The sequence below is a fragment of the Zymoseptoria tritici genome, chromosome 1 (genome assembly GCF_000219625.1).
Source record: "Zymoseptoria tritici IPO323 chromosome 1, whole genome shotgun sequence".
Lineage (NCBI taxonomy): Eukaryota > Fungi > Ascomycota > Dothideomycetes > Mycosphaerellales > Mycosphaerellaceae > Zymoseptoria > Zymoseptoria tritici.
In genome coordinates, this window is record NC_018218.1 from 4,575,009 (window position 1) to 4,602,848 (window position 27,840).

The 27,840-nt window shown below is 54.0% G+C and overlaps 9 protein-coding genes across 9 annotated transcripts; 4 read left to right on the top strand and 5 right to left on the bottom strand.

Annotated features, from left to right (window-relative positions):
* Window positions 1–579: 579 nt before the first annotated feature.
* Window positions 580–3,641, bottom strand: MgBMN2 (putative beta-mannosidase; the record flags this gene model as incomplete). Its single annotated transcript, XM_003857029.1, has 3 exons — window positions 580–1,851; window positions 1,902–3,208; window positions 3,417–3,641. The coding sequence occupies 3 exons, from the start codon at window positions 3,639–3,641 to the stop codon at window positions 738–740; spliced, it is 2,646 nt and encodes an 881-aa protein (XP_003857077.1).
* Window positions 3,642–4,256: 615 nt separating this feature from the next.
* Window positions 4,257–5,348, bottom strand: MYCGRDRAFT_107566 (uncharacterized protein; the record flags this gene model as incomplete). The annotated part of the gene is made up of 2 exons (XM_003857028.1): window positions 4,257–5,007; window positions 5,063–5,348. The coding sequence occupies 2 exons, from the start codon at window positions 5,281–5,283 to the stop codon at window positions 4,257–4,259; spliced, it is 972 nt and encodes a 323-aa protein (XP_003857076.1).
* A 1,079-nt stretch (window positions 5,349–6,427) lies between these two features.
* Window positions 6,428–12,355, top strand: MYCGRDRAFT_67041 (uncharacterized protein; the record flags this gene model as incomplete). The annotated part of the gene is made up of 1 exon (XM_003856559.1): window positions 6,428–12,355. One exon carries the CDS (start codon window positions 6,428–6,430, stop codon window positions 12,353–12,355), a length of 5,928 nt encoding a protein of 1,975 aa, XP_003856607.1.
* A 489-nt stretch (window positions 12,356–12,844) lies between these two features.
* Window positions 12,845–14,554, top strand: MYCGRDRAFT_34547 (uncharacterized protein; the record flags this gene model as incomplete). Its single annotated transcript, XM_003856560.1, has 1 exon — window positions 12,845–14,554. The coding sequence occupies one exon, from the start codon at window positions 12,845–12,847 to the stop codon at window positions 14,552–14,554; it is 1,710 nt and encodes a 569-aa protein (XP_003856608.1).
* Window positions 14,555–14,713: 159 nt separating this feature from the next.
* Window positions 14,714–15,387, bottom strand: MYCGRDRAFT_53981 (uncharacterized protein; the record flags this gene model as incomplete). The annotated part of the gene is made up of 3 exons (XM_003857027.1): window positions 14,714–15,091; window positions 15,157–15,172; window positions 15,227–15,387. 3 exons carry the CDS (start codon window positions 15,368–15,370, stop codon window positions 14,919–14,921), a joined length of 333 nt encoding a protein of 110 aa, XP_003857075.1.
* A 170-nt stretch (window positions 15,388–15,557) lies between these two features.
* MYCGRDRAFT_53984 (uncharacterized protein) lies at window positions 15,558–16,309 on the top strand (the record flags this gene model as incomplete). The annotated part of the gene is made up of 3 exons (XM_003856561.1): window positions 15,558–15,653; window positions 15,813–15,928; window positions 15,985–16,309. 3 exons carry the CDS (start codon window positions 15,605–15,607, stop codon window positions 16,081–16,083), a joined length of 264 nt encoding a protein of 87 aa, XP_003856609.1.
* A 1,133-nt stretch (window positions 16,310–17,442) lies between these two features.
* On the top strand, window positions 17,443–18,711 carry MYCGRDRAFT_89917 (uncharacterized protein; the record flags this gene model as incomplete). Its single annotated transcript, XM_003856562.1, has 4 exons — window positions 17,443–17,477; window positions 17,534–18,104; window positions 18,158–18,587; window positions 18,641–18,711. The coding sequence occupies 4 exons, from the start codon at window positions 17,443–17,445 to the stop codon at window positions 18,709–18,711; spliced, it is 1,107 nt and encodes a 368-aa protein (XP_003856610.1).
* A 352-nt stretch (window positions 18,712–19,063) lies between these two features.
* MYCGRDRAFT_67048 (uncharacterized protein) lies at window positions 19,064–20,505 on the bottom strand (the record flags this gene model as incomplete). The annotated part of the gene is made up of 4 exons (XM_003857026.1): window positions 19,064–19,327; window positions 19,459–20,059; window positions 20,116–20,303; window positions 20,368–20,505. 4 exons carry the CDS (start codon window positions 20,503–20,505, stop codon window positions 19,064–19,066), a joined length of 1,191 nt encoding a protein of 396 aa, XP_003857074.1.
* Window positions 20,506–21,153: 648 nt separating this feature from the next.
* Window positions 21,154–27,840, bottom strand: MYCGRDRAFT_98773 (uncharacterized protein; the record flags this gene model as incomplete). The annotated part of the gene is made up of 5 exons (XM_003857025.1): window positions 21,154–21,281; window positions 21,331–22,130; window positions 22,180–22,741; window positions 23,813–23,816; window positions 27,763–27,840. The coding sequence occupies 5 exons, from the start codon at window positions 27,838–27,840 to the stop codon at window positions 21,154–21,156; spliced, it is 1,572 nt and encodes a 523-aa protein (XP_003857073.1).

Genomic DNA, 27,840 nt, shown 5'->3' on the forward strand with positions numbered 1-27,840 from the left:
CGGGCAGAGGTGGTCGGCGATGTCAATGAGATGGTGGAGTTCATCGCGCGTGTCGAGGAATTGAGGATCTGCGCCGGCTGAATCTCGGAAGCATACTATCCGCCCAGCAAGTCATTCACTTCGCTTGCACTATCATCAGCCACTCCTTCCAAGTTCGGTCACTACACAGTCAATGCATCAGCTCTGCTTTCGACGTTCATGTGTCAGATCTAAATCCTCCGGATGACTTTTTGGCCGTCCGGGTCCCCCGCCATGTACGACTGCATGGCCGTTGCGGTACCTCAATTGCACGACGATTCAGAGCGTCCTGCTATCTTACCTATGTGTTATGTAGTCACATGTACGACTATTCTACATGTCTTGCCAGTCTGCCTGTACGCTTCCTTTGCATGTCTACTAATATATCTTTACGGCTAGTAAGCGTAGCTGCCAACTTGTATGTGCGTCTTTCCTGACTTGTATGCACGACTACTTGGCTGCGCATGTCGCTCGCCACGTACGACTGACTACTCAGCTGCCCAGGTCACTCGCCATGATGACTATCGGAGGACTCTCACGACCCTATCATTGCATGTAACATACGCTTGGAAGTGCTGCAAAGGCATCACTCCGCTGCTTTGCATTGTATTGATGTGATCAGATTCATCGATTCGATTGTCGGGACGAGTACTGGTCACAAGGGGCGTCTGGGTCCATCGTTCGGTCCATCAGCTTAACCATCACTACGCACTCCGACCTCACTCCGACAACGTCTGGTTCCACAGACTCTGCACCGTCACATCCGCCGGCCACTTCCCATTCGTCTCATCACTGACCACGGTAAAGCCAATCTCCACAGTCTCATTCGGAAGCAACCAAAACGCATTCTTGTCGAAGTGCATCACCACATCGGCCGGATAGTCGATCCATACCCATGCGGCAACACCCTTAGTCGCTGTGACCATGATCTTCCCGCCATCCGAAAAGCTGAAGCTGTATACCAGTCCAGGATCCACGAGTCTGGCGTCCTTCAACGGGGCTGGGTGAAACCAATTCTCGTGCTTGAAAGTCCGCGAAGCGTTGCTGTTGGGCAACTTCCCTTCGACCTCGACCTCCATTCGCAGGATGGCGTTGTTCACGTCCAAGCCGTACAGAAGCTCGGTCGTGTTCGTGTCCATGATTTTTGTGGTGTTGATGGCACCGATCGTCACATCAACGGAAGAAGTATTCGAGCCGACGTCGAGCTTGGTTCCACTCCAATCGTACCAAGTGAGCGTCGCCTTGCCCTGGACAGAATCCCATAAGTCGGAAGTAGCCCATACGCTCAAGTTGCCCGTCGTACGGTTGAAGTATGGAGCAATGATGACATGCTCATATCGGTCCTTTGCCGCATAATGTAGGACCTTCCACCTCCCGTCGTATTCGACGCTGGACCAGGTCGGTGCCACCCAAAGATCCTCGAGCTGCCAGTACAGCGAGCCCAATTGGCGTTCTGGCAGGCCTGAGCCGCGGCGATAGAACTCGATTTGGGAAGTGTAAAACTCGGCCTGGAAGATTTGCGTGGCATGACACCAGGCAGAGAAATTCGCAGCGGCGTTTTGCTTGCTAGGGATCGGATACCACATCTCCACGGCTTGGGTCATTTGGCCTTGGCCGGCCAAGGAGTTGCCGAGATTCATTGTGCTGAGGTTCCCTGGTGGATTGTGCTGATTGCGTTGCAGGATGACGGTCGAATTGAACTGCAAATCTCGCTCGGCGACTTGCTGTCTCCAAGACTGAATCGAGGGCATGGAGTGGTAGCCGAACTCGTTGCTGAAGCGTCCGACGGGATACGTAGATGCGTTTCCAAGAGACGCCGGATCGTAGTTATAGCTGTCTGTGTCAGTGGTGAATAGCCTCATGGCACATGGTCAGATACTCACTAGTCCCTCTCTCCGTATATCGATCCTTCCGTCTTGTTGTTATATCGTTGCACCATCGGCATGGGAGCGCTGTGGTTCAAGGTCAACCAGCCATTGCTCGTCGAACTTGGCTGATAGCTGATGCTTCTGGTGTTTCCATACACCACCGGGAGCAGGGTTTCCAAGAACAGCTTCTCGTACTCCGCCAAATAGCGATCATACTGCTCCGGGGCCGATTGGTTCACAAGGTACAATTCCAAGTTCTCCAATTCATTGCCGCCAGCCCAGAATGTCAGTGATGGATGGTGGTTGACTCTCCTCACTTGGTACTCAGCTTCCTGGCGGGCGTTGTCGAGGAACTCTGGGGCAACAGGATAAAGCGCGCAGGCGAACTCCATTTCGGACCACAGGAGAAGGCCCTTCTCATCAGCGAGGTCGAACATGAAGTCTGGCGAGTATGCTCCGCTGGACCACACTCGGAGCATGTTTTGATTACCAGCGATGGCCGTGTCGAAGAGATTGCTGATCCTCTCTGGTGTCACTCTCGTCCAGAAGGCGTCGGGTGGGATGAAGTTCGAGCCTTTCGCATAGAACTCTCGACCGTTGATCTCGAAGTGCCAATTGTTTCCAGGTGCGATTCCTTGAGCCAACTGCTCGTTCGAGATGGGATTGCTGTTCAAAACGATGGTGCGGAAGCCTACTCGCTTGGTGACGGTTGCCAGTGTGGAGTTTCTGGCGGAGACGAGATTGATCGTGAGGTAATACAATACCTGATCACCCATTTCAATTGGCCACCAGAGATCCACGACGCTACTTGGAACGATCGTATCTCCAGTCGCAGTGGAGTCCGTGATGACCACATTGTTCAAAGCTCCGCTGGCAATCGTCGTCTGGTTATCGAGGCTCATCAGACGATAAGTCATTGTGGCACCTTCAGGCATCTGACCAAAGTAGTCCAGACTGGCATTGACTACCCAAGACTGACTCTGATCGGGCGGTATGTTGTTGAGCTGGCCTTGCCGATAAATGTCAATCAACGTATTCCTCACTTTGACTTCCTCGTCCACCAGTTGAATGACCCAAGCCGGTTGCCATGGTCCAGTAGGCGAGAAAGCTGGACCCCAATCCCATCCAAAATCGCTCTGTTCCTTGCGAATGAACCATCGGTTTGGGAACTGGTAGAGCTGCTGCACGCCTTCTGGCCAGGTTTCCTGTCCGGGTTGGTTGGCAATCTCATCTGCGATAGTCGGAGCAGACCCAAAGTTGATGTCAAGCACGCGGTCTGTCTCGTTGCATGAGCTCAGAATCTCGGACACATCGAACCAGTACTGCATCACGATTAGCCATTGCTTTCGCATGATCATCTGTCATTAGAGAACGTGCCTGTCTGAATTGGTTATTCGTACTGGCAACATGCCGTCCACAAAACGAAATCGAAGTGAAAGTGTCCAGTCCATTGAACAGCAGCCAAGTAGAGCTCGCATTCGACGTCAGATCAGATATCGGCGCAGATGTATAGGTCCAGTTCTGCCATACTATCCATCGAAGATTGTAGTTGTTCGCGCCATATAATGGATCGCCAATCACTTGGCTGGCCAAGAGATCAAGGTGAGCAGAGCTAGGAAGCTCGGCCGGTACGGAAATGTTGAGTAGAGCATTGGAGAGAGTCCAGTCGTTGCCCTCGAGAGAGCGATCTTTTGATGCAATGGTATTTACGCACAGGGAGATTGCAACAGCGACGATGCAACGCATGGTGTGCATATTGAGTAGAAACGAGAATCATGAGAGTGATCAGCATACACGGCAAGTTTCGGTAATTATGTATGCGCTCTGCCATGCATTCAATGGCATCCTACGTGGATGATTCATGCTGTGTGCATGGATGTTCTCCTCACAGGATGATGTCAACATCAAGCTTCCCATCCGTCTCCGTGTCGCTTTGGGAATCTCCGTGTCGCTTTGGGAAGGAGCGGGGTCCGAGATGCAACGCCGAACGGGCTGCCACCATGCCAGTTCGCCAGTATAGCCTGATTCCGCACTGACGGTCATCATCAACAACTCAATAGATGCGTTGTTTGAGATGGTCTGAACAGGTAGCGAAGTTTGCATTGGCTCGGGAGTGTCGGTGGCTCGTTCAATGGCCAGTCGATAATTGCAGCGTGCAGGACGCAGGTCGGAAGCAGCATTGCCGAAGCAAAGATCGGTCTAGCGTTCAGGGCTTCTGCAAAAACAATGTGGATCGTCCTCATGTTCAAGCGCGCATCAAGAGCTGTTGGCGAAGGCCGAGGAGGTGCCCTCAAAACAGGACGTGAAGCTTCCGCACGGATTGCCCAAGGATGGTCCCGAACATGCAATGCCCGGGCATGCATTGCACGTCTATCCATAATTGTCCAGCATTCTTTGAAAGACAGCATCCGAAGATACCAATGTATCCTGTCCAAACTCTTCGGCAAACTTTGAGACACATGCGGCTCTGTGCTTCAAGTGGTCGCCTGCCGCGGAGATGCCGTCCTTCATGCCCGTATCGACCATCTTGTATGGTTTGACGTATAAGGGCGATTTCCTGGTATGATGTGCGTGAATGAATGCCATCAAGATATCCTCGCAGTTCATGTGGTCATCGACGTACTTGCGGAGTCGCGTCATGCGCTCGTCCTGCGACCAGTAGGCGTGCATCCAATCGGTGTGGAACCAGGCGCTCTTGGTGAGGATCATACTGTAGCTCTTTAGCCCACCGATATTGTAGGCAGTGTTGTCCTTGTTTGTTGCGCGGGCGATGAAGCCTGACATCCTTTCCCGTTGACCAAATTCTCGCCACACCTGATATCCGAACTCGACGTCTTTCGGGTCGTACAACATATCGTCATCCATGGCGAGCACGCTGTTTGTCTTGATGGCGTCGATTTTCAGGAAGCGTCCGTTGAGGGTGTTGACTTCGCGTTGGTCGATAATCACAGGAATCGGATAGTTGGACTGTGTGACATTGTCCAGTAGGCTGGTTGGCGCATCGCCTTGGACTTTTGGCCAGATGATAATCATGCGACGTAGAGAGGGGATGTCGCCGCTGGCGTAATGTTTGATCCAGTCCGGAAGCGTATCGAGCCTCTTCCATGAGGGTGCAATGAGGCTGGCATGTCCCTGTGTCAGCGAATATGTTGTATTACTCCCACGGAGAGACTAACGTGAAGCCATCCTCCTCCGCCGGCGTTATGTTGCCCAAGACAGACTCGAGTCCATCGCTAGGACCGATAGGCTCATGAGCAGATCCGGAACCGCCATAGAATCTTGTGAGTTGGGAGAGGGGCTTCAACTGCGATTCATCCGCGAGCTGAGCGATCAGGGTGAAAGTCAAGATCAGGACAAGCAAAGTGGCACCGATGATCAACCTCTTGTCTCGAGCCATCGCTCTGACAGTCGCTTGAGGTATGTCGAAGGCAGCAGCGGAAGCAGAAGTGGTCAAACTGGAATGACCATGCACTTCCGCTGCGGATGCCAGTCCGAATGTCAGACATGGATGACCGGTGGGACTCTCATTTCTCAATCTGCGGCCTGCGCGTTTCGTGGATTGCGGCGTGTCTTACAGAAACAGCCCAATGAGCGCCTCGCCGTGCGCCGAAGTTCTTGCAAGGATTGTCCCATTCTCCGAGCATCCCTGTGGTTGCGCCATTGCTCACGCCAACACCATGCACAATGCGGCTGAACGTCTTTTGGTTGCAAAGGTTGCTGCACGATTGTGGCCGAGCGAGTCCTTGATAAATGCGTGCGAGTCTCGCATAAAGACTCAAGTCGACGCTGTGGAAAATCGGTACACTTTATGTGCTACACGCCACGATGGAGCAGATGATGCTGCTGCTTGAGTAGTTTTGTTGGTAGACGTTCATGCAGTCCTGTCGCTCGACGCTGGACATGCTGATTCCCCGATGCTGGTCTATCGCATTGCATCTACCAATATGTCCACCTGCAGGGCAAAGCAGAACTCGGTCAGCAGGGCAAAGTCATCTTAAGAGGTACTTCTCATCTATCACAGCCAAGGTACTGCTCATCGTCGTCCTCGACATTCAACGAAGAACAACTCCCTCCAGATTGGTACATATTCCAACAATCCTGTCCCAATCGGTTTCAATGCTCCGTCTGACGTCTGTCTTTTACACTTTGTACGGCCAGCCACCAATCAATGCTCGAGCCGGGCAACGCTATTGACCATGAATCGCGTCCCGCGTGCGCGCTCTCTCCACGGGGATGGATCCGTCGACCTTGGTAAATTACAGAAGGGAGCCGTGCAAGGGCCGATGCTGCTGCTAGTTGGCACTACGGTATCGCATCCCTCCCACTGCCCGCCCCTGGTCAGTATAACACCACTCCCTGTTCCGATTTGAATCTTTGCGCTCGAGACCTCCGCAATGCTCTCCCCACGGCACTAACCGCAAAGGAACGCGTCGGTCGGCCGAAGCTGTCACGTCAAACGTCGGGTCCAAGGGGAAGCAGCTTCCATCTCTTCCGTTCCTACCTAGGGCTAGCGAGAGCCGGCCACGGCAACAAGACACAGCATGCCGTGGAAGCCATTGCCTTCAGTGGCCTTTGCGATATGCACATTTCCATTCCGCGCGACCGAACACGACGATCTACCACTGCAAATCGGCGACCACATCTACATCATCGAGCAGGGCGGCAGCACGAACGAATGGTATCGCGGATACTTGGTTGCGCCGCCGTCTCTCCTCGCCGGACTGACGAGCGATCGCGGACAACAGCTGGAGCATCGAGTGTTTTCAGGCATATTTCCGAGGAACTGCGTGGAGGTGAGGGAGTACTTGGGGGACACCAAGCACAGTTTGTTGGAGGGCAATGGCGAAGATGCGGAAGCTGAAGAGGAAGGAGACGATGTTGCGTCGAGGCGAAAGAGCCAGGCTTCATATGCTCGGAGAATGAGCAAAAGGATGAGCATGAAGAAGAGCTCACGGAGTCTGCGGAGGACAAAGTCGTTCATCGCTCAGGAGGACCCATTGCCGAGAGATCCCAATACACCCAAGCCACTCGCACCAGTGCCTTTACTCCGAGTCGGCGACGAGACTGGAGTCTCAGCAGAAGAGCCATTGGTAGACGAGATTGCTTCATGTCTGCGGGAATGGCACGATGCACGATTACACGAGATGCTGCTCGGGCGAGGCTACACTCAACTGGCAAAGGTGCAGGAGCTCATTCGGCGGGTGGACAATGCCAGGAGTCAGCTGATGCATGAGGTGTTGACATTGAAAGAGCTAGAAGAACTGCGCGAGGACACTGTGTGGGATCTGGTCGCAGGCAACAAACTGTTCAACGACGAAGTGATTGTTCGCAGTCCCACCGAAAGAGGTCGAATTTTGACGGCCGAGGATTCTGTTCTTGAGATGACCAAGCTACAGGCCAATATGAGCATACTGAACCGGCCGCCAAAGTTGGCCGTGGAGAAGCATGTTTTACACCACGTATTGGTCGACGTGCGCAACTTTGTATGCGACTCGGATATTCCTGCATCGCTCCACATCGGCCTGTATTCGAAAGCACCAGGCGAGAAGCCTGTTCCGGTCAGCGAAAGCTATGCGATTGCGGTTCCTCTACCACCCACAGCCCCCGAGACACCCGAAGAGCAGACGAAGACACTGTTCGTGAATCTCAATCAATCCGACGTCGGGATGGTGGCCGACTCGAAGTCACTCTACGTTGTCTTCAAACTCCTGCGAGACGAACCAGTTCGGTCTCTGATTCATGGCCAAGGACTTGTACACAACCAACCCAACCATCATCAACACAGGCCTTCGTTACTGAGCAACGTTTCGGCCGATAGGCTGGGTAGTCTCACGAAAGCAGGGAGACGCAGCATGTTCGGTAGCCAGCGGAGGAATGGTCCTATTCGTACGACTTCTGAAGGTGTGATGCGACCTGTCACGGCACAATCGCAATACTCTGACATGGACCGATCATCAAATCACTCTTCTGAAACACCTCCCTCTCGAGATCTCAAGATGGTGAGGCGAATGGCGGGCGTCGGTGTGATTGACATATCAAAGCTGGCGCAGGAGAAATCATCTCTCGAGTCCGACGTTTCATTCTACGCACCCTCGTCGACAGGCGACATTGGCGAGGAAACCTCGGATTGGAATGAGATCATCCGTGAGCTTGGCGGCAACCCTCAAGGTGGCTTCACGCAGGTCCCGCTGATGAAGCGCTTCGATGTGTTCGTTCAAACATTTGCATCGGCAGATCTCAACAAGCTTGTCCGTGATGAGCCGACACTGCTACACGAGATTTCCATGACGCCCAAGCTTGGATTCTCCGGGGTGCCCACCGAGAAGCGAAGCGACATCTACTTGACCTTGACTGAGCCGCGGATTCCTCGAGGCGCCACACTAGCTCATTCGAGGTATGGCGCGGTAGCGCTCAGCCAGCGAACGCAGACGAGTCTTTCAAACTTGCAGCTTACTCTCGAAGTTCGAAAAGCAAATGGCGAGCGCATCGACGAGTGTATATACACCTCGGCGAACCATCCCGGCCATACAGCTTGGCGGACCACCGGCCTTGAACGTGGCGAGGGCTGGCACCAGACCATCAGACTTGCGATTCCAGCGGAAGATGTCCCCGGCAGTCATGTGGTGATGAGCATCGCTGACTCGCCAAACTTTCCATTTGCGCTATCATGGGTGCCTCTCTGGGAGTTTGATGCATTTGTGCGGGATGGTGACCATCAAGTCGCACTGTATGTGTATGACGAGTATTCTTCCAGCATCATTGGAGGAAAGGGTGCCTACCTAGCTTTGCCGCCCTGGCATTCCAAGCAGGATCCGGATCAGGTGAATGCGGCTGTTGTTTCGCTGCGCACTTATTTGTGCAGCACGGAGTACTCGCAGGATCCAACATTGCTAGGCGTCTTGCAGTGGCGCAACTATCACGGAGAGAAACTGCTCGAGCTTCTCCAAAGATTTGCATTTGTTCCAGAGATTGAGATTGTGAAGATGCTTGGAGACGTGTTTGGAGCATTGTTCGAGATCCTCCAGGAGTACGAGTCCGACGAGCGATACGCCGACGTGATCTTCTACGATTTCGTTGTGGTGTTGAGCATCGCCCGCGACAAGAGATTCGAGCTAGGCAGTATCATCGAGGAATATGCGACGACTCGGCACGAGTGGCCACAAGCAAGCCAGGTCCTCGTCAGGGCCTACCACCGATTGGTAGCTAACCCAATGGATTCGGACGCGTCGCGCAAGCTGAGAACGACATTCAAAGTGGGCGACCAAATTCTTAAGCTCATTGTCGAGACGACTCGGCGACTCACCGAAACCAACGACGAGCAGGAGATGAATGGTAGCCTTCACGATCACCAGTCGGATCTCAGAGACGAATTGCAAAGGTTCTTCGTGGCAGTGATGGCCCTCATGCGCAATCCTATGCCCATCTTGCTCGGCACGCAAACGTTGCTCGTGCGGAATTTTCACTCCTGGCTGCCAGAGCTGGCACCAGTCATGACACCAGCGGAGATCCTGGAGCATGCATCCGATTTGCTCGCGTCGTGCGCCCAGGCGAAGGGTAAAATGATTCTCTATCGGTTGATACTCATCGGCCACTACACTCAGCTTGATGTGTTCAAGACGCCTGAAACCCAGACGACGCTCTTGGCCAACACCTTTCAATGGTTGGAGCCCTACTGGGGCCAACCTCAGGTAGTCAATGAACAATGGCGGAGCCAAGTCCGTCTGTGCTGCTCAGTTGTCGCAGCTCAGATGGAGGAATTTAATGGAGAGAGCTGCCATTATGTGCCGAAACTCGCAGAGTCTTTCCTCGCCCTGCAGCAGGTGCCTCGCCAGCCAAAGCATGGGTTTAGCATGCTATTTCCAACCACGTTCCCATTCCCCTACAGGCCGACTACGCAGCCGATCGAAGTGGACGAGGCCATGCTGGAAGTCTCTGCGCTGCTCGCAGCATCTTTGGCTACCGAGAAGAAACTTTCTTTCGACTCAAACCAGGTCGACATCACTGGCGTGTTACTGCAAGCGCTCAAAGTCAGCCAGAGCGTGCTTGCCTGCGAGGCTTTTCCCCGAAGCTGGTTGAGTTTGCTGGTCAGCCACCATCGACGCGGCGTCACTGCATTGGAGCGCATCTCGGAAATATTGATCGAGACTTTGCCGGATCTCCACGCTCAGGGAAACACGGATGCTTTCGACTTTGACACGGTCGTGTGGCGAGCATTCTTCGACACGCTCTTTACGGCTTTGAGTAGCCCAGCACTCGCGATGGAGAGTTTTCCTGAGCAGAAGCGGAGAGCAATATGGAAGATCGCAGGGGATGTTCGTGAAGCTGGTGCGAACGTGCTTCGACGCAGCTGGGAAGCCATTGGGTGGGAGACTGATGCAGACACGAAGGACCTCCATGGGTTTAAAAAATTGGGAGGGTACCAGGTGCAGTTTGTTCCGGAACTTGTCGCACCTATTGTTGAGCTCTGCCTGAGCGTCCACGGTAGCCTGCGAGCGGTAGCGATTGAAGTGCTGAGATCCATGATCATCAGTGCATGGCAGATCGACGAGGACTTGTCCACCATTCAAACGGCGATGATCGATTGTTTGGACAAGCTCTGCAGGACAAAGAGCGTGACGGAAAGTGTGCTGCAGAAAACGTTTGTCCCGGAGATGCTGGATCTGTTTCGACCTTTGCAGCAGACACCCGAAGAGCCGCTGTACAGTGCTGTCGAAGAAATGTTTGGCAAAATCGACGACTTACTGGCAATGCTGGCAAATGTCCATCGTGGTGGCGTTGTCAACGATGCGACTCGACTTGTCGACACTCTGCATCTGATGCAATTCCTCCGCGAAGCCAACTCGGAAGACGCATACACTCGGTACGTGCACCAGCTGGCTGGGTTGCAGGTCTCAACGGGAAATATCACCGAAGCTGGACTGGCGCTGAAGATGCATGCGGATCGCTATGCTTGGAATCCTTCTCTGCCTCTTCCAGAGCTCGAAGACCCGCAGTTCCCAGCGCAGACGGCGTTTGAGCGGAAAGAATCTCTTTACTTCCAGATGTGTCAGCACTTTGAGAAGGGTCGAGCATGGAAGCAAGCATTGGCGGCCTATCGCGAGCTTGCTGATCAATACGAGCATAACACCTTCGACTTTTCCAAGCTGGCCAGGGCACAGCGTGCCATTGCTGGGGTGCACGAGAAGATCTCCCGAGGCGATCGTGGTGTTCCGCGATACTTCCGCGTTGTGTACCGCGGCCTGGGCTTCCCCACAAGCATGCGCGACAAGCAGTTCATCTTCGAAGGTATTGAGAATGACAGACTGGCCATGTTCTCGGACCGCATGCAATCGCTCCACCCGGGTGCCCAGATTCTTCGTGCTGGTATGGATCCTGGTGTCGAAGGCCAATACCTGAAGATCTTTGCTGTCAGCCCTAACAAGGATCTCGAGCATACGATCTACCAACGGACCAAGGTCTCGCAGGCGGTGAGGGAGTATAATCTTATATCCAACCCGCAACGTTTCGCTACGACTTCGAGACAGCCTGCAATTGACATTCCAATCACGGAGCAGATTGTGGAGAAGACTGTTTACACTACTGCGGAGGAGTTCCCCACCATTCTGCGCAGAAGCGAGGTCATTAACATTGAGTCCGTCACATTGCTGCCCATCGAAGCTGCGGTTGAGCGCACGACCAGGAAGACTCAGGAGCTACTGGCCGCTGAAAAGCGCATCAGCAACGGCATCGACGACGAGACCAGCGCCATGATTCGTCTCACGGAGGACCTCCAATCATCCGTCGACCCCGACTCGGAATCAAGCGTCGCTCGCTACCGCGGCCTTCTGCCGGCTTCGGAACTGCTCGACAACGTCTCGGGCTCCGTCGACCCTTCGATATATGCGAAAGAAATAGACGCTCAAGAGGACTCCATGCAGACCGCGCTCAGAGTCGCTCTGCTCGACCATGCACTTGCCATTCGCCGTTGTCTCGGCCTGTACAAGACTGCCGACTACCAACCCATCCGAGCTGAGCTGGTGCCACGCTTTGAAGCGACCTTCCTGAACGAGCTGACTACGCTCTTCCCATTCCGATCCAATCTCGTAGACGACGTCTCGGCCCGCTCGTCCATTGAGAACGCCGCACGACCCGACATCGCCATTCATCAGCCAGACACGAATGGAGGCGCGCCACAACCCGAAGCACAGGAGACGAGCCGGAGGCCTAGCCGCCGCATGTCCTTCAATCTGTTCAAGCGTGGTTCGTCTCGACAAGGTCGCGACTCGGTAGCGGACGGCGAGGGCGTGAACGGCGATGGCCGCGGATCTTCCCGAACGGGGAGTCGCACCCGTGGCAGGGACAGGAGCTCGAGCCGGCTGAGCGTGTTTCGCAGTACGTCGGATCAGGATGGAGAGAAGGGTGCGCTGGGGACGCTGAAGGAGAGATTGAGTTTTCTTCAAAATAGGGGAGGAGCGCAGCAGGCTGTTTAAGGAGCATGATCTGGTCGGGTTGAGACTAATGAAAGATGTGATGATGTTAGGAAAGAGGATGTACGATGTAGCGATACCCCATCTTCAGCGTGTGGTTTGTACAACTTCTGTGTACGATTTACGATCTGATGTGTACCCTACCCTTTGTTTCAGATTCGCCTCAGCAGATGATCTTGACATACTATGTGACGGGCGATGTAGCAGGGAACGCATGCTATACACTGTTGCACTGTGACAAAGCATCTTGGTTGTACGGTACAAACCTGGAAGAGGGGTCCAAAGCGATCCGCGTGTGTGGTGGTGATTGGCTCCACCGAGCAATCGGGCCCTTCATGTGACGACGATCGGGGTCGCAACTTGCAACCTTGAAGTCAGCTTCACCTCCGGCTGGGCTGTTAGGCTTCCTTCTTTCTGGCCTGGCCTCAGTCTTATAACTCCTGCAACGGATCCTCTCGAACGGAACTACCAGAATCCTGAGAACACAGAATCATGGCCGGCTCACTGTCACTGCTGCGGAAGCAGAACGTTCGCAGCACTCCCCAGCAGATCATCCTCAATCAAGGCCTCGACGTCTTCCGCAATGTATTACTGGTCCTCTTCGTCCTTCGACTTGTACGGAAGTCAGTAAACCAACTCCGTGGATACGGACTGCTGGTATCGATCCAGCAATTATACAGCGAAGTCTACCGACGATGCTATTCGCTCTTCCTACGCCTACCCTTTGTTCAGAGCAAGGTCCGAGCCGATGTCGACAAAGCGATCACAGAGTTAGAAGGAAAGCTTGTGCCGTCAGGGCCAGGAATCACAAATTACCTCTCATTACCTGTTACGGGATGGTCGGCAGATCAAGTACGCGCGGAGCTGGAAAAGCTGGGAGATATGGAACATACGAGATGGGAAGATGGGCGAGTCAGCGGAGCGGTCTACCACGGTGGCAGTGAACTCGCAGACCTGCAGAGTGAGGCATTCAAGCGCTTTGGAGTGAGCAATCCGATCCACCCTGATGTGTTTCCGGGAGTGCGAAAGATGGAGGCGGAGGTTGTGGCTATGACACTGGCGTTATTCAATGCTCCTCAGACGGGTGCCGGAGTCACGACAAGTGGTGGATCGGAGAGTATCCTGATGGCTGTGCTGGGTGCAAGGGAAAAGGCATACAAGGAGCGTGGTGTTACGGAGCCAGAGATGATCTTGCCAAACACCGCGCATACTGCCTTCCGAAAAGCAGGCGACTACTTCAAGATCAAGATGCACTTTGTGCCTTGTCCAGAGCCGAGCTACAAGGTCCACATCCCCTCCGTGGCCCGTCTGATCAACTCGAACACTGTCCTTCTCGTTGGCTCCGCGCCTAATTTTCCTCATGGAATTGTCGACGACATCTCCGCTCTCTCCCGGCTGGCAGTAAAACGCAAGCTTCCTCTGCATGTCGACTGCTGTCTCGGCTCATACGTGATCGCATTCCTCTCCAAAGCCGGCTTTCCGTCTCCCGAATTCGACTTCCGCGTTCCTGGCGTCACATCAATAAGCGTCGACACTCACAAATACGGCTTCGCACCAAAAGGCAACAGCGTGGTACTCTATCGTACAGCAGAACTGCGGAAGTACCAGTACTACGTGTCCGAGACATGGCCTGGTGGTGTCTATGCTTCTCCTAACATGGCCGGTTCGCGACCTGGCGCTCTCATCGCAGGATGCTGGGCGTCACTCATGCGCATCGGCGAGGATGGATATGTGGACACTTGTCTCAAAATCGTCAGTACAGCGAAGCAAATCGAGGAGGCCATTCGAACGTCGGACAGACTACGACAAAGCATCGTCGTGATTGGAAAGCCAATGGTCTCCGTCGTCGCCTTCCGTGCTTTGCGCAATTTGAAGACGCCGGAGCGGAGAGTCGACATTTATGACATTGCTGATGGCATGTCGAATAAAGGCTGGCATCTCAATGCTCTGCAGGACCCCGCTGCTATTCACATCGCTGTCACTATGCCCATTACGCATTCTGTCGATGATATGATCAAAGATCTGGAGGATGTGGTCGATGACTGCAAGGGCAAAGCGTCGGATAAGAAGGGTGGCGCCGCGGCGTTGTATGGCGTGGCAGGTAGTATACCCGACAAGAGCATAGTGAGAGATCTGGCTGTGGGATTCCTTGATACTTTGACTGCAACAGGGGCCGGGAAGCGTGGTCTTGCATCAGCTTAGTTAGTTTACGACCACAGATTGTACCATGTATGATCAACCGAAATCGAGCGATGCGAAGCTTGCAAAGTCGACTGTCGGCTCAGCAGATCGCCAGGTCACCGATATCACCATATACGCCGACATCATCAAGAGAAGCTCGAAGAACTGAGTCGAATGCCTGAAACACCGGCAGTCATCCCGGCTCAATGAACTTGTGAGTTCCAAAAGAACATACGTGTTGCTGCAATACATAGGAGATAGAATGTGTTCTCCAACGTCCTCGTCCTGATAGCTCATCGGATGACCACGTTCTAATCCACATCTCCCTTGGTTCCTTTGTACACCACGCCTCCTCGCTCATCATCTCCTCATCTCTTCCGTCCGTCTAGTGGTCGGCCTGCTTGCCTTGTCGGGTAAGGCGAAGGGTCTTGTCCGTGACCAGCTTGCGACCCAGACTATAGACCGCGGCACCGATGGCGGCAGCAAGGACAATGCCGATAGGGATCAACTCCGGAGGAATCTTCTTGAGCGTGCGGATACGCTGGGAGATAGTGTGTGCTGCGCGGTCGGGTGTTAGTCTCAGTCGTGGTCGGTCAGGGCTTGGTCTTGGTGTGCTCGCATACCGGATTGCTCTTCCTTCTGTGAATGTGTCAGTGTGTGTAATAGCGCTTCTCAATCCATGGGACAACGTACGGGCATGGCCATTCTCTTGGGTGTGGACTTGAATCCTCTCACCGGCTGCATTCGGAGCATTGGCACGGCGCGGCTGCGGAGCATGGAGGTCGAGGCCGACTGTGCGCGCAGCGCATTGGCGGCGAGGAATCGTGTGGACTGCATCGTGGTCGGTAGCTTGTGATGCCGAAGTTGTGAGTGGAGAGTGACAGTGGTGGCAGCGGAGCGATGTGCAGTTGTGCTCGGAAGCTCTTGCAGATCGGGTAATTCCGCTTCCGCTTCTTGGTTCTTGTCGAGCTCACTTCATCTGCGACACCACCACCAACGACCTCACTTGCCACCGCTACGAAGCACCACTCCACTCACACCAACACACCACCCACTCAAACTATCGCAAACATGTCCGACGATGAGGAGCGCGTGACCATGCCCTTCAAGTTCGTTACAGGTACGTCCCGGTTTGCCTCATTTGCGATCAGAGGAGAGCAGCGCTGACAAGTCCATAGCCGGTACGTGACCACGACAGTCCCCAATGCCTTCCGAAAGGACTCGCTCCAAACATACATCATGCGAAGGAGATGCGCTCGACCGATTCTAACCTCCGCCGCAGGCTTCGACGCCCGCTTCCCGAACCAGAACCAGACCAAGCACTGCTGGCAAAACTACGTCGACTACCACAAGTGCATTCTCGCCAAGGGCGAGGACTTCAAGCCATGCCGCCAGGTATGTTGCGCCAGCAGGATGCCGCAGAGATGGCTCGCAGACTGACATGCGGACAGTTCTACCTCGCCTACCGCTCCCTTTGCCCAATTGGCTGGTCGAACCGATGGGATGAGCAGAGAGAGGCCGGCACGTTCCCGTGCCGATTGGACCAATAGATGTGGGATACATGCTGGGGGAGGAGAAGATATGTGAGGTGGCGCGGAGCAGGAAGCATGATACAATGGCTCGGTATGGCAGGACTCGCTCTGTCATAGAGTCGGTGTACATATACGCTGAATTGGAGTTTGTGATACTTTGCAGCGCTCCAAAAGGGTTCTTGTTACAGGTGCCGCCGGACAACGACGCACCACTCATGCCATGTGTGGCGAGAGTCGAAGCAGCAATCGAATCGGCGATTTTCACAGTCCAAAGCGGCTTTGGTCATGGCAACAGCATTGCTCGAATGATCGCTTCAGGGGGAAAGTAATTCATGTGCCACCAACTCAAGCTGCACTATTTTCGAATGACAGATGATACCGTCTGTTTTGTGGGTCCTCGTGAAATGGCAGGATCAGGCGCTGATGCTTGAGCGACATGTATGCATACCCGCTGATATACCCGGGCACATTTGACAGCATACAGCAGTACACAATTCTGCCATGTAAGAGTAGATGCAGAGTACAATGCTTCGCTGAACGCCGCACCCATAGAGTTCATCGTGAGCTGAGGGTCGATGATTACCTGACTCGCGGCGATATGGTCCGCCGTAGCAATGTCGCGAATATATGCCATTTCACCTCTCCATCGGTCACCACACCAATGCACCAAAGGTGATCAAACATCACATTTCATCTCGCAATCTTAGAGCTTGAATCGTTGGAGTTGTCGTGATGACTTCGCCCTTGGGCTGGACTCCCTGCATTTATCAATATTGAGGCCGGGTCTTGAGGAAGGATGCATTAGAGCATGGAGATATGATACAGCAAGCATTGCTGGACAAGAGCTGCGTTGTATGGAGCTTGAAAGGCGGAGAAAGGGAACGGGGTGTGGAGGCTGTGATTGGGATGCGGTGGCATATTGGAAGCACCGGAACAGACACAATCCGGATGTCTCTCATGAGGAGGCGGAAAGAGAGCTGGCTGGGTCGGTTAGAGCCCATCGTTTCGTGCACATGAGCAGTGAGGCTTGCATGGCATGCATGTGGAGTGATTGGAGCATTGGCAGAGAGTACGTCGTGGTGAGTCAGCGTGCGTGTGCGTTGTTGTCGAAAGAGATGCTGTTTGTACAGGTGGCCGTGTAAAGGTGAGACTGCGCTATAAGGTGAGTTGTGCATCATTGCCTCGTTTCAGTCACCACCCCTTCTGCACAGCCGTCGCGCGTTCGCCAGCTGGAGCCTGCTGCACGGATCGCGCTTTGCTTCACGTCATTTACTCGACTTTCCAGCTCCATCTCTTTCGCCTTCACACGGTTCACTACCGTACGACAACTCTCCAACTCTTCCACTCTCCGTCGCTATCACTGTCCACGGCAGTACTATGGCAGCTACGGGGCTCTCTGCAGGTTTGGCCTGGTATGTTGCCAAGTTGAAACAACACATCTTCGCCCGAGATACTGACCGAGTGATAGGGTGCTTCCAGTGAGGCCGGACAAGCTCGGTCCGCATCTCAAGAACTTCGAAGAAGCTGTCCCTACTCTTCACGCGCTTCGTCTCTGCCACCGCTACGGCAGGGGCGCCGACGTGCACATCACAAAGCTGCCAGCCGAGCTCGAGCTTCTCATCGAAGGATTCATCATTCACCCGTTCAAGTGCTCGACGGAATGGGGCAGGATTGCGAGGTGGGAAGATGACTTCAAGTGTTTCGAGTCGCGCTGCTCTCCGTTGTTCCACTTGGCCGGCGCCAGCTCCTTGGATTGCATATACGATGACTTCACCTTCTGCGGATCAGTGGCCTGTGAACCATACGGAGGCTCCAACGAAGACTGCCGGACCCTTTGCAAGAACTCGGAGACAGATCCCTGCGAAGTGTGCAAGACCAGGTCCAGCGAAGGGGTGTGCGAGAAGAGTTGTCACGGACGAGAGCTCGAGGAGTCAGAATCTTTCCTCAGCGAATGTGCAGTGTGGATCGATCTCCATTTCGAGAGCCGCCATGAATGGGATGAGAGGGTTTGCAAGACGGAAGTCGACAAGATGAATGCGGTTTGTACAGCATATCCCTGCTCCTGTCTCCATCGCTAACATCTTGGCAACAGACCTTGAGGAAGCATTTTGGTCTCGAGGTGACCTTTACCGAGACCCGCACATACGTCCCGGAGCGAGATAACTGGCCCATGCACAAGAACTACAAATGGCACGACGAAAACCACATCCAAACGACTATCTGCCATCTGACAATGCCGCGCCCAAAACCACCAGCTCACGAGTGGCTCTCAAGCGACATGGAGGACAGTACAGGATCCTTCTGCATCGAAGGAACTCAGACTCTGGCAGTCAACATGGAGAGTCATATCAGCAACGCGGCGATCAAACAGCGATTCCAGAAAGCGACGAACTACCTTCGACTGGAGCCGTCCCCACACACCAGTCAACATTACTCCGAGCTACGTCCTACGCTTGAGCCCCACGCAACCTCGAGTGATACCGCTACAGATCCAAATGAGAAAAACGAGAAAGCCATTCAGGGTAAGCTGCATGCACAGATCGTTTTCGAAAGTGAATGAGCTGACAACACTCAGACGAACCCAAGCTCGAGTGGCCGAAGCTGGTCCTGATGCTCAGCACATGGTCCTCCGGCCATTGCCATTGAGCTTGACCACAGGCGAAGTGGTCTACCTTGTTGCCGCGGGCCGAATGTCTCCACTGTGACTTGCAGGTCACCAGCACGTCACTGTGTATCTTTTGCTTCGGTTCGACTTAGATTCAACATTATCACGCTGCTTGCTATTTTCCCCCGGCACGAGTCTGTTTTACGGCATGTAGGAGAAGACAACATCGTCATGATTAATTGTGTATTCCATCGCGGCGGTCGTCCACTAGCTTCAGACAGATGCGTGCTTCACTCGAATCAAGCTGAGCCAAGCAACGCTATCGGTATCAAACACGGCTCTCTGAACGGGCCTTCCGAGTGGGTAGTGCCCCTGTCCTCTGGAGAACATCTGTCAGTCCTTCCTCGCCTTCTCTCCATTCTTCTCCACCGTCAACGGTCCATCCAGTACCATCAAGCTCATCACCTCGTACAGGATATCCGCCGCTGCCATCGTCGAAAGCTCAGCATTAGTGTCGTACGCCGGAGCAACCTCGACAATATCACCCGCGACCAGGTTGATACCCTTCAATCCACGAATGATCGTCCTCAATTCTCTTGTACTCCACCCACCCGTCTCAGGTGTACCCGTAGCAGGAGCGAATGCAGGATCCAAAGTCTAAAACAGAAGGACATTAGGGTTAGCAGTGCTTCGCATTCGAAGGGTATAAAGCGCAGAGCGAGACCTGCTGGCATAGCCCAAGAGAAAGACTCGGACGGCGACAGGTCTTCTACCCTTTGAAAACTTACGTCGATATCTATCGAGAGATAAACCGGGTTCTTGTGTCCCACACGGTCATGAATCTTCTTGATAATCCCATCCGTGCCAATAGTATCGATCTCTCTTGCCTCGACGATCTCAAAGCCGCAGTATCCATCGTTGTCGTAGTCAGACAGACCACTCAGCGTCGTGCGGATGCCAGCGTGGATGTTGGTGTCGTTTCGGAGAAGTCCCTCCTCGTGAGCGTGGTAGTAGTACGTGCCGTGGTTGATGGACGCCACTTTCGAAGGTGCACCGCCGAAGACTTTCGGCTTCCACGTATCCAGATGCGAGTCGAAGTGGATGACGGTGATGGGACCGTACGCTCTGTTCATGGAGCGGAGAAGAGGTAGAGTGATGGTATGGTCACCTCCGAGGGTGAGCACGCGAGGCAGGGTCTTGCCGTGTTTCGAGATACCCGGTTCATCGGCGGAGGTGGCGGGTGCACGCTGGAGAATGCTGTTGTGGCCTTCTTCGATTTGATGCAAGGCCCAGGTGTTGTCGTAGCTGGTGACTGGTATGTCTCCGCAGTCGAGGACTGTTGCCCAGGAGTTGAAGGGATTGGCTGCGAGTGGGACGTTGTAGCCGCCGCTGGGAGGTGTTGTGTTAGATGTTCTACTTTCTCTGCGAGAATCTGCTCGACGTACTAGAGGTTTAGACGACGGCTTCCTTGTCGGATACCGGAGGGTCCAAATCTGGCACCAGGACGGTACGAAGTGCCCGTGTCGAACGGAGCGCCGATGAAAGCAATGTCGTACTTCACATCAACGCTGGCGAGGCAAGGGTGGTATGGCAGACGGCCGAACGTGGAGATGCCGGAGAAGACCGAGTCGGCCTGTATTTGGACGTGTCAGACCGGGATCCATGGTCATGCCATGCTTCAACTGTTCAACGCTCACCTGAGTGCCACCGTCACCAGGCAAAGTGTTGTACCACAAGCTCTTGTGCGGACCCTGCTGCAATGGCTCTTGAGAGTGAGTTCCATGTGCGTGGACAGTAGCTGCCAATGCAAGGATTGGTGCGAGGAGGTCGAACATGATGAGAGTGCAGTCAATCAAAGTCAATTGTATGTCTCAATGGTCCATCAAGGTAGAGAGAGAGAAGAGAGTAATCGCACTTATAGGAGCTGCACCTACCGACAAGCTCCCAGCTCATGGTACAACTTTTCCTCGTCTGTTTACCTAAAAGTTGCCGGACAACGGTACAGCTCAGGGAGCTTTCGGCGGAGCTTGCCTGCATATCGTCAATCGATACGTGCATACACGTTGCTTGCCCTTCAAACGTCCGATACGCGGGCAAGATCTCTGCAACCCATCGGACCGCGGTGGTAGCCTTATCGATAGGCGTCTTGAACGATATGCGAGGATCTGAGCGTCATCGTCGGATCGAAGTCCAGACGTTTTAGTCAATGGCAGCTGTCATGTGGCCTGCAAGCGAAGCGGTCCGGGCGAGGTCACTCTGCCGAGCGGCCGCAGCATGTCGTGTGGAGTGGAGCACAGCGATAAGAGATATCTGCAGGATGAAGCTGGAGCTGCTGTGAACATTCGAAAGCTCTTTGTCGAAAGCTGGGGAAATTCTGGACATTCACGCACGAGGCGAGCTAAGAAACGTGGGACGCTAGCCGGATCGGGCTTCTTGATACGTCCTATCTCTTGCTGATTGCGGAGAAATCGATGCTCGGCAGTTTACTGCTCGATGACTTCTGACTGTTCTCCTTGTTCGGCGCGGTCGCCGGGATCCATTCGCGTAAAGGCGTTTTGGACCTGCTTCTCCCAGTTGCTGAAGGCTACTATCACCCATTCGAGTGCTCCGACTGCGGCGTGTTAGCGAATGCACCCTGAGTGAGCTCAAGCTTTACGTACCGATGTAAAGCGCTATGCATTGTCCGACCCACAGACCGGCGAGGCTCCAATCGTGAAACGCGAGATAAACGCCCAATGGCAGAGCTCCGCAGTAATAGCTCACGATGTTGACTGCAGCGCCGATGTGCTGTCGTCCCATACCTCGGAGGGCACCGCCACAGGATCCGTTCAAACCGTCTGCAATCTGGAATAGGGCAACGTACGGGAGAACGTCGGCGGTCATCCTAATGACATCTTCATCGTCATTGAAAAGGCGTGCAAAGTTGTTCCGTGTGGCCATGAGAATAGCGAGCACAATAGCGCCGAGTAGCATGGACAGCCATGCAGCTGTATTGGCGGCGAGGGCGGCGCCTTTCGCAGTCTTCGATCCGAGGAGATTGCCAACTCGGGCTGATGTTGCAACGCCAACTCCGAAGGGGATAGTGTTCAAGACCTGGTCGGCGGTCATTATGACGCTCTGAGCGGCGAGTGGAATGGTGCCCAATTGTCCTGCAACGATTGCCACAATCTCAAAAGCCCACCACTCGGTGCCGACGTGCACAACACCGAGTATTGCGATTCTCGAGAACGTGCCAATGTTGCGAAGACACCTCCGATCAAATCCGCCCCAACATTCGCTACCCGCTATAAATCGTGTGTAGGCGACCAATAGGATGAATGACAGCCAGTAGGAGATGCCGGTAGCCAGAGGTGCTCCGAACAGACCCATGTTGAACTTGTAGATGAAGAGATAGTTCAGTCCTGCGTTGACTGGTGATGTGATGAGAAGGACGTAGGTCCCGGCACGCATGATGCCTTGGCTACGAAGCATTAGCAGACATCCTGTGCGATGATCAGAGGAGTACGTACGCTTGGAGAAACTTCTTCTGGCATTCAAAGTATACGTAGCCCAGACCTCCCGGGATCAGTACGCAGAGAAACTTGGACGAATCCCGAGCGATGTATTCTTCCTGTCCAAGAGCTCTGAACACGGGCTCTGAGCAAAGCCACAGAACTGCAACTGGTATGTAGAACAGACCAAGAACGAGGAATGCCCGTTGAAGGATGATGCCGAGATCATGCTTATTCTTACTGCCGGTAAAGGAAGCCGATGCGAGGGTGTCAATCGCAGTTGTGCCTCCCATTCCAATCAGCCAGGCGGTGGCCATGGCGAACATGTAGCTGAAAGCTGCGACTGCTAGAGCCTCTGGGCTCAGTCGTCCGACGATCAGGACAGAAATCGTTTGTAGTGAGTTCTGTAGCGTGTAGGCCAGGATCACGGGTATTGAACTTTTGAAGAGCAGCCAGAACTCGGAAGCGACGATTTGCGTTCGTGTGCGGTCGTCGGTGTTGTAGACATGGCTGTCGTCTTCTGCTTCTTCAACAGCGGGCTTTGGAAGCAGTGAGGTCGTTTCGTTCGGGAGTCGATCGTCTTTAGACGACAGATCATTCTCTTGCGTGAGTCTCCTCCAAAATGCGTTAAGCCAGGAGCCTGCAGCCTGATCGTTGTCTTGCTTAGTACCCATCGTGATGGTAGTCAAGAAAGGAATCAGAATGAAAGGAGGGATGAAATCAGCACAAATGTCCTACTATGGACAGCAGGAAGATCTGACGGCGTATGTGGCCCATGAAAAGGCCTCTGCAGCAGCTATGGAGTCCTTTCAGATCGTCCTTGCAGACAGTCTAAGGTCTGATACGACGCAACTTTGGAGGACCCGGTGAGCATTCAGCTCGGCCCTCTATCGCGGAGCTCTTGCACGGGTCGAGCTCCCTCGTCCGGCTCAATAGTAGAGGTCCGCAAGAAGCTGATGCTGAAGCTGACATTAGTGCGTCCTGCTCCTGCGAGGCTTATCGCAGCCGTGGAGATACACATTAGTAACGCCGTGAGCCACGGCTCTGCTGTTCTCTCATCGTTTGACTTCCGTCACCGATAGCGGCGATGTCGTCGGGCGAATTGTGGCATCGGACTGTCTTCGAGTCTGGGTAAGAAATACGATGGTACAAAAAGTGCTTATCAGGGACATCTATGTTCAAGTGAGGTCGACAGTGGGCACAGGCCACTTGGGTCACGTGGAGCAAGTGGATCGTTCCTGCCTGAGGTCATGGACAGTTAATCTCGTGTCGAGTTCGTTCATGGAAACCAGCAGAATGAAACGGCAGTAGTCTTATTACACAGAATGCTCTCGCTTCCATTCCATTAAGATGTTCCGTTCATATGGTCTCATTAGATTCCTCCCAAATAATGTCAAACATCCAGACGAAGCCGAGCCCGCTCAATGGCCCAGCTCCTCTTCGACCTCCATCTCCATCCAAATCAAAACTTGTACACCCCTCCATAATTTCGGTCCACATGTCCCGTGATATATTCATCTCCAAATCCCATGGCTTTTGCAGTGCCGCCAGAATCAAATCCCAAATCATAAATAATTCCGATGAGCGCCCAATATTGCACAAGGTATATTCCCAAAACAGCATCCGTTCGGCGCGTCCGGTGTGGCCGTACGCGCCTGGATGAACGCCTCCATCGCTAAGTCGAGATGTCATGGCCCGGTTCCAGACATCCCGTTTTGTCGACGCCACATTTCCTAATCTCCCAATTCGAAATCCAGGGCGCTAAAAGCAGACAAATGAAAAAAAGATCAACAAGAATGTGCAGCTAGCACAGTGGCGACACATCAGAGTGCGGTCGTGCTGCAACTTTCGCAAAGCGAGAGAGTGTGCGCTGGCTATGAGCTCGAAGTCCCTGTGCCTGGACTGCTCATGCCGCCTAGCTTTTTCGACTTGTCCTTGCCAAAGTCACCCTATTCATCCGTCAGCGTGAAACTTCGTTCAATATCAATTGACGTATACTCACTGGCCCGTGGTTGTTGAAAGTATAATTCTTCGGCCCGCTATCCACCATAGGTCTGCGAGTCGTAGACGCATTTTTGATTTCCTCTGGTGGACTATACTCGTGCACGAAGAACTCTGCAGGTTGGGACGACGACGACTTTGGTATGCCGGAAGTGATTGCCAGACCGGACGGGGTGTTGCTTTCCGACGTCACGAAGCTGTACTGACCGCCATTGGGTGGAGTGGTGATGTGATGCGTCGATGATTGATGCTGGGATTGTGGTGGGACGTGCTGCACGAATTGCATCTGCTGCGTTGGAGGAGCGGGAAACGTCATGGTGAGGTGCCCATGCGCGTCGACCATGGGCACTCCGTTCGCGAATTGCATCAGGTCTTGCTGCTGCGATTCGACGGTCGGCTGAACGTATTGTTGCGGCGGCGCATACGACACGGCAGGCATCTGGTAGGATGATTCCAGGGGAGCGGCAGTCATGAATTGATGGGCCTGCGGCGGAGTATATGGCTGCGGCTGCGATTGAATCGGAGGCGGAGCCATGAATGTATGTTGAGGAAAGCTCTGCTGTGAGGCCGGCGCTGACTGAGGCGGAGTGTTTTCGGTAATGACATTGTTTCCAACCCGGCTAACAAAGACATTGTGTTGCTGCTGAATTTGCTGCTGCTGCTGCTGTTGCGACTGCTGTTGCTGCGACTGCTGCAGTTGCTGATGCGACTGCTGTTGGTGCGGTTGTCGTTGTGAGTACATCGGAGTACGCGGAGGAGAAGTGAATGTCTGCGCCTGAATAGGCACGTCATGCTCGATGTCAGTTTCGCTGATACTTGCCTGGCGACTGAACTGCTGTCCGGAAGACGACTGCCATGATGACAATTGCGGTCGAGAATGAGTATTCTCGATCCAGTTCGATTCTCGTGGCGAATGCGGCGTCGGTGGTGCGAGAAGATCCGATGTTGATGCATGGCGCGCAATTCGTGGCGAAGCCATGGCTTCCGCGAAAGAAAAGGCCATCGGTGACCTCTGCGCAGAACCAGGTGTGGACTTCATTACACGACCTTGAGCAATTCCACCCAAAACATTACTAGACCGAATGCGCCGCAGCTGTGGCTGGCTTGGAGCCATGTTCGCCGATTGCTGGACGGGCGATCCTGGCTGAGCGGGACCGCTGTAAGATTGACTGCGCAGCGCTGCAATACCAAGATTCGCTGGTCGTGGCTTTTGTCTCCGTGCCGCGATTCCTCCTGCGTTCATCGGCGGTGGAGGTGGACTTTGAAAGGAGGCTGTCTGCTGTGGTTGCGGAGTCTGAATGGCAAAAGCGCTCATTTGCTGGGCCAGCATGGAACCATTCTGGGAATCTCTCCGGACGAAGGACTCGTCCACAGGCCAGGCCATAGATTGCTCTTGCGGCACCTGCTGACGCGACTGGCGCTGAGCTGCTTCACGAAACTGCTGCTGCAAAGCATTGGGATCGACGGGTATGGACTGTCCCGGGTGCCATTGAGAGGTCGCCGGTGCGGGTTGCTGCTGCGCGTGTGGCGTCATTTGCTGGTATACGTTTGCATGATATGACGGCATCGAAACAGACGAGCTGCGGCTATCAGACCAATCCAAAGACTCCGTGGACATGTTAGCATGTCGCTGCATCATCCCAGATGAGGGAAACATTGATTGCTCGGAGATCGTGGAAGGAATGCTGGAGTCGCAGCTCGAAAGAGGCGCAGCCATGGGAGCCGGAAAGGAGTAGTTGTTGGACGACTTATAGTCGTTGTGGTCGATCTCCGGGAACACTTCCTGTAGCACGTCGTCGCCTACAGAGAAGTCATTTTGGAGATTATCGAACTGGCCGGTAGATTGCATCATGCTCGTCTGCGCAAATGCATCGAATTGCTCCTGAGTCATGGTCCTGCGATTCATCTCCTGAGGGCTGTCAAACATTTGACTTTGCAGATGTTGCGACGCGTTGTTGCCGTCGTTGCCGTTATTGTGGAATTGGATGCTCACGTTCGAATATGGCAGTCCGTGAGTCTTGTCGTCGTATTGCGACAGACTGGATGTACCCATGTTCCCGCCACTCGACATTTGCTCATCAGTGTCGCATTGCTGCATCATCGAGAAGTACTCGCCCGAGCTGAAAGCAGGCGAGGCGTCGGAATCGGAGCTGAACGTGACGCTGGGCGCACCCGAGCTTGGTTGTGCGTACAAGTTGTATGTGCCAGCCTGCTTCTTCGCATCCTGCTTCGATTTCGCACGACGATTCTGGAACCAGTTCTACGCGGGATCAGCTTTGCGAACGAGCGCATCACGCATCCATCACGTTCACTTACATTGACCTTGTCTAACGACACCTGCAAGTTCTTTGCAAAGCCCTTTTTGGTATTCGTGTTGGGCTTCGGTTGTTTCTGGTAATGCGACTCTAGAATATCATGTTGCTCTTTTGTCAAGCGAGGCTTGATATCGCATGGGATCGAAGCTGGCAGATTTGTGTTCGAATAGTAGCTGGATTTGTTGTTCGTCTCGTGTAGATTTAGGCTCGATTCGGAGTTGTTCTGGTAGTGATGCGGATGCTGGTGGTGGTATTCGCGATGTTGTTCGGCGTATGGTGAGGAGGAAGCGGAGTGGTAGGGATGCGAAGCGGCGAAGGCCATGGTCCCGCGACGCAAGCCCGCGCGCGGAGCAGCTGTGTGGAGGTCGGCCGGCTCTATCGTTTCGATGTTGGTGACAGGAGTATGTACGTGGAGTCTTCCCAAGACGCGGACAAGTGAGTGGCAGAATATGAAACGCAGGCAACGTCTCGACTCTCGGCCCCAAGAAACTCCGGTTGTCGATCAGGCCTTCAAGCGAATGACAGCGAGCGGTGGTATAAAACGACAGACGGAGATTTTGCTGATCGCAGTGGATGTACAGGCGTAAGAGGGCGAGAACTGAACGAGAGGACGGCCCATCAGAGGGTGGATGCAGCAAGCGAGCGTGGGTGCGAGGAGGGCGAACGCATGTAAGATCGCATCAGGTGGTCCGATGTAGTGATGTAGGATGTTCGGCGGGCACAGTCCAGTCAAGCAGCACGGCGAGACGATCAAGCAGGGCGCGATGGGCAGAAGATGTGCAGCGGTCTGCAGGCGGCGTAGGGTTGGCAGGTCCCTTTCGCGCCAACACCGTGCGATCACAGTAGCGATATGGAGGAGGAGGAGGAGTGAATGCAAGACGAAGGCGAGACGAGACGAGCGTCGCGCGGAGAGACAGCCTCGGCGGCAAAGGGCACGGGCCAGAAGCCAAGGATGATGAGTGGATGCGTTTTGGTAAAGTACTGAAGGTACACGCTCTCGGTGTGTGCGGGATTCACGACGACTTGACTTTTCTCCTTACGCGGGTCTCAGCCCTCGCTTGTCCCGTCATGGTGTGATTGGTTGCAGACCTCCACATTCTCAGGTCCTCTCCGCTGTACTTGACGAGCAGCAACAGGCGGAACCTCACGACTCCAGGCACGGTGTCGCCCAGGCAATGGTCTGCAATAACCGCCGGCACATCTCGAGAATCATACGACTCCGCAGACTAACATGGAGGCCCTGCTCAGCGCAAAAGCATGAAATTAGTCCGACTTTTAAACTCACTGCACTGCTGCGAAAAGCCGTCGGCCGCCGGGTAGTTCTAAGAAAGGAGAGAGCCTCGCAGTTGCGCGCCGGCGGCAT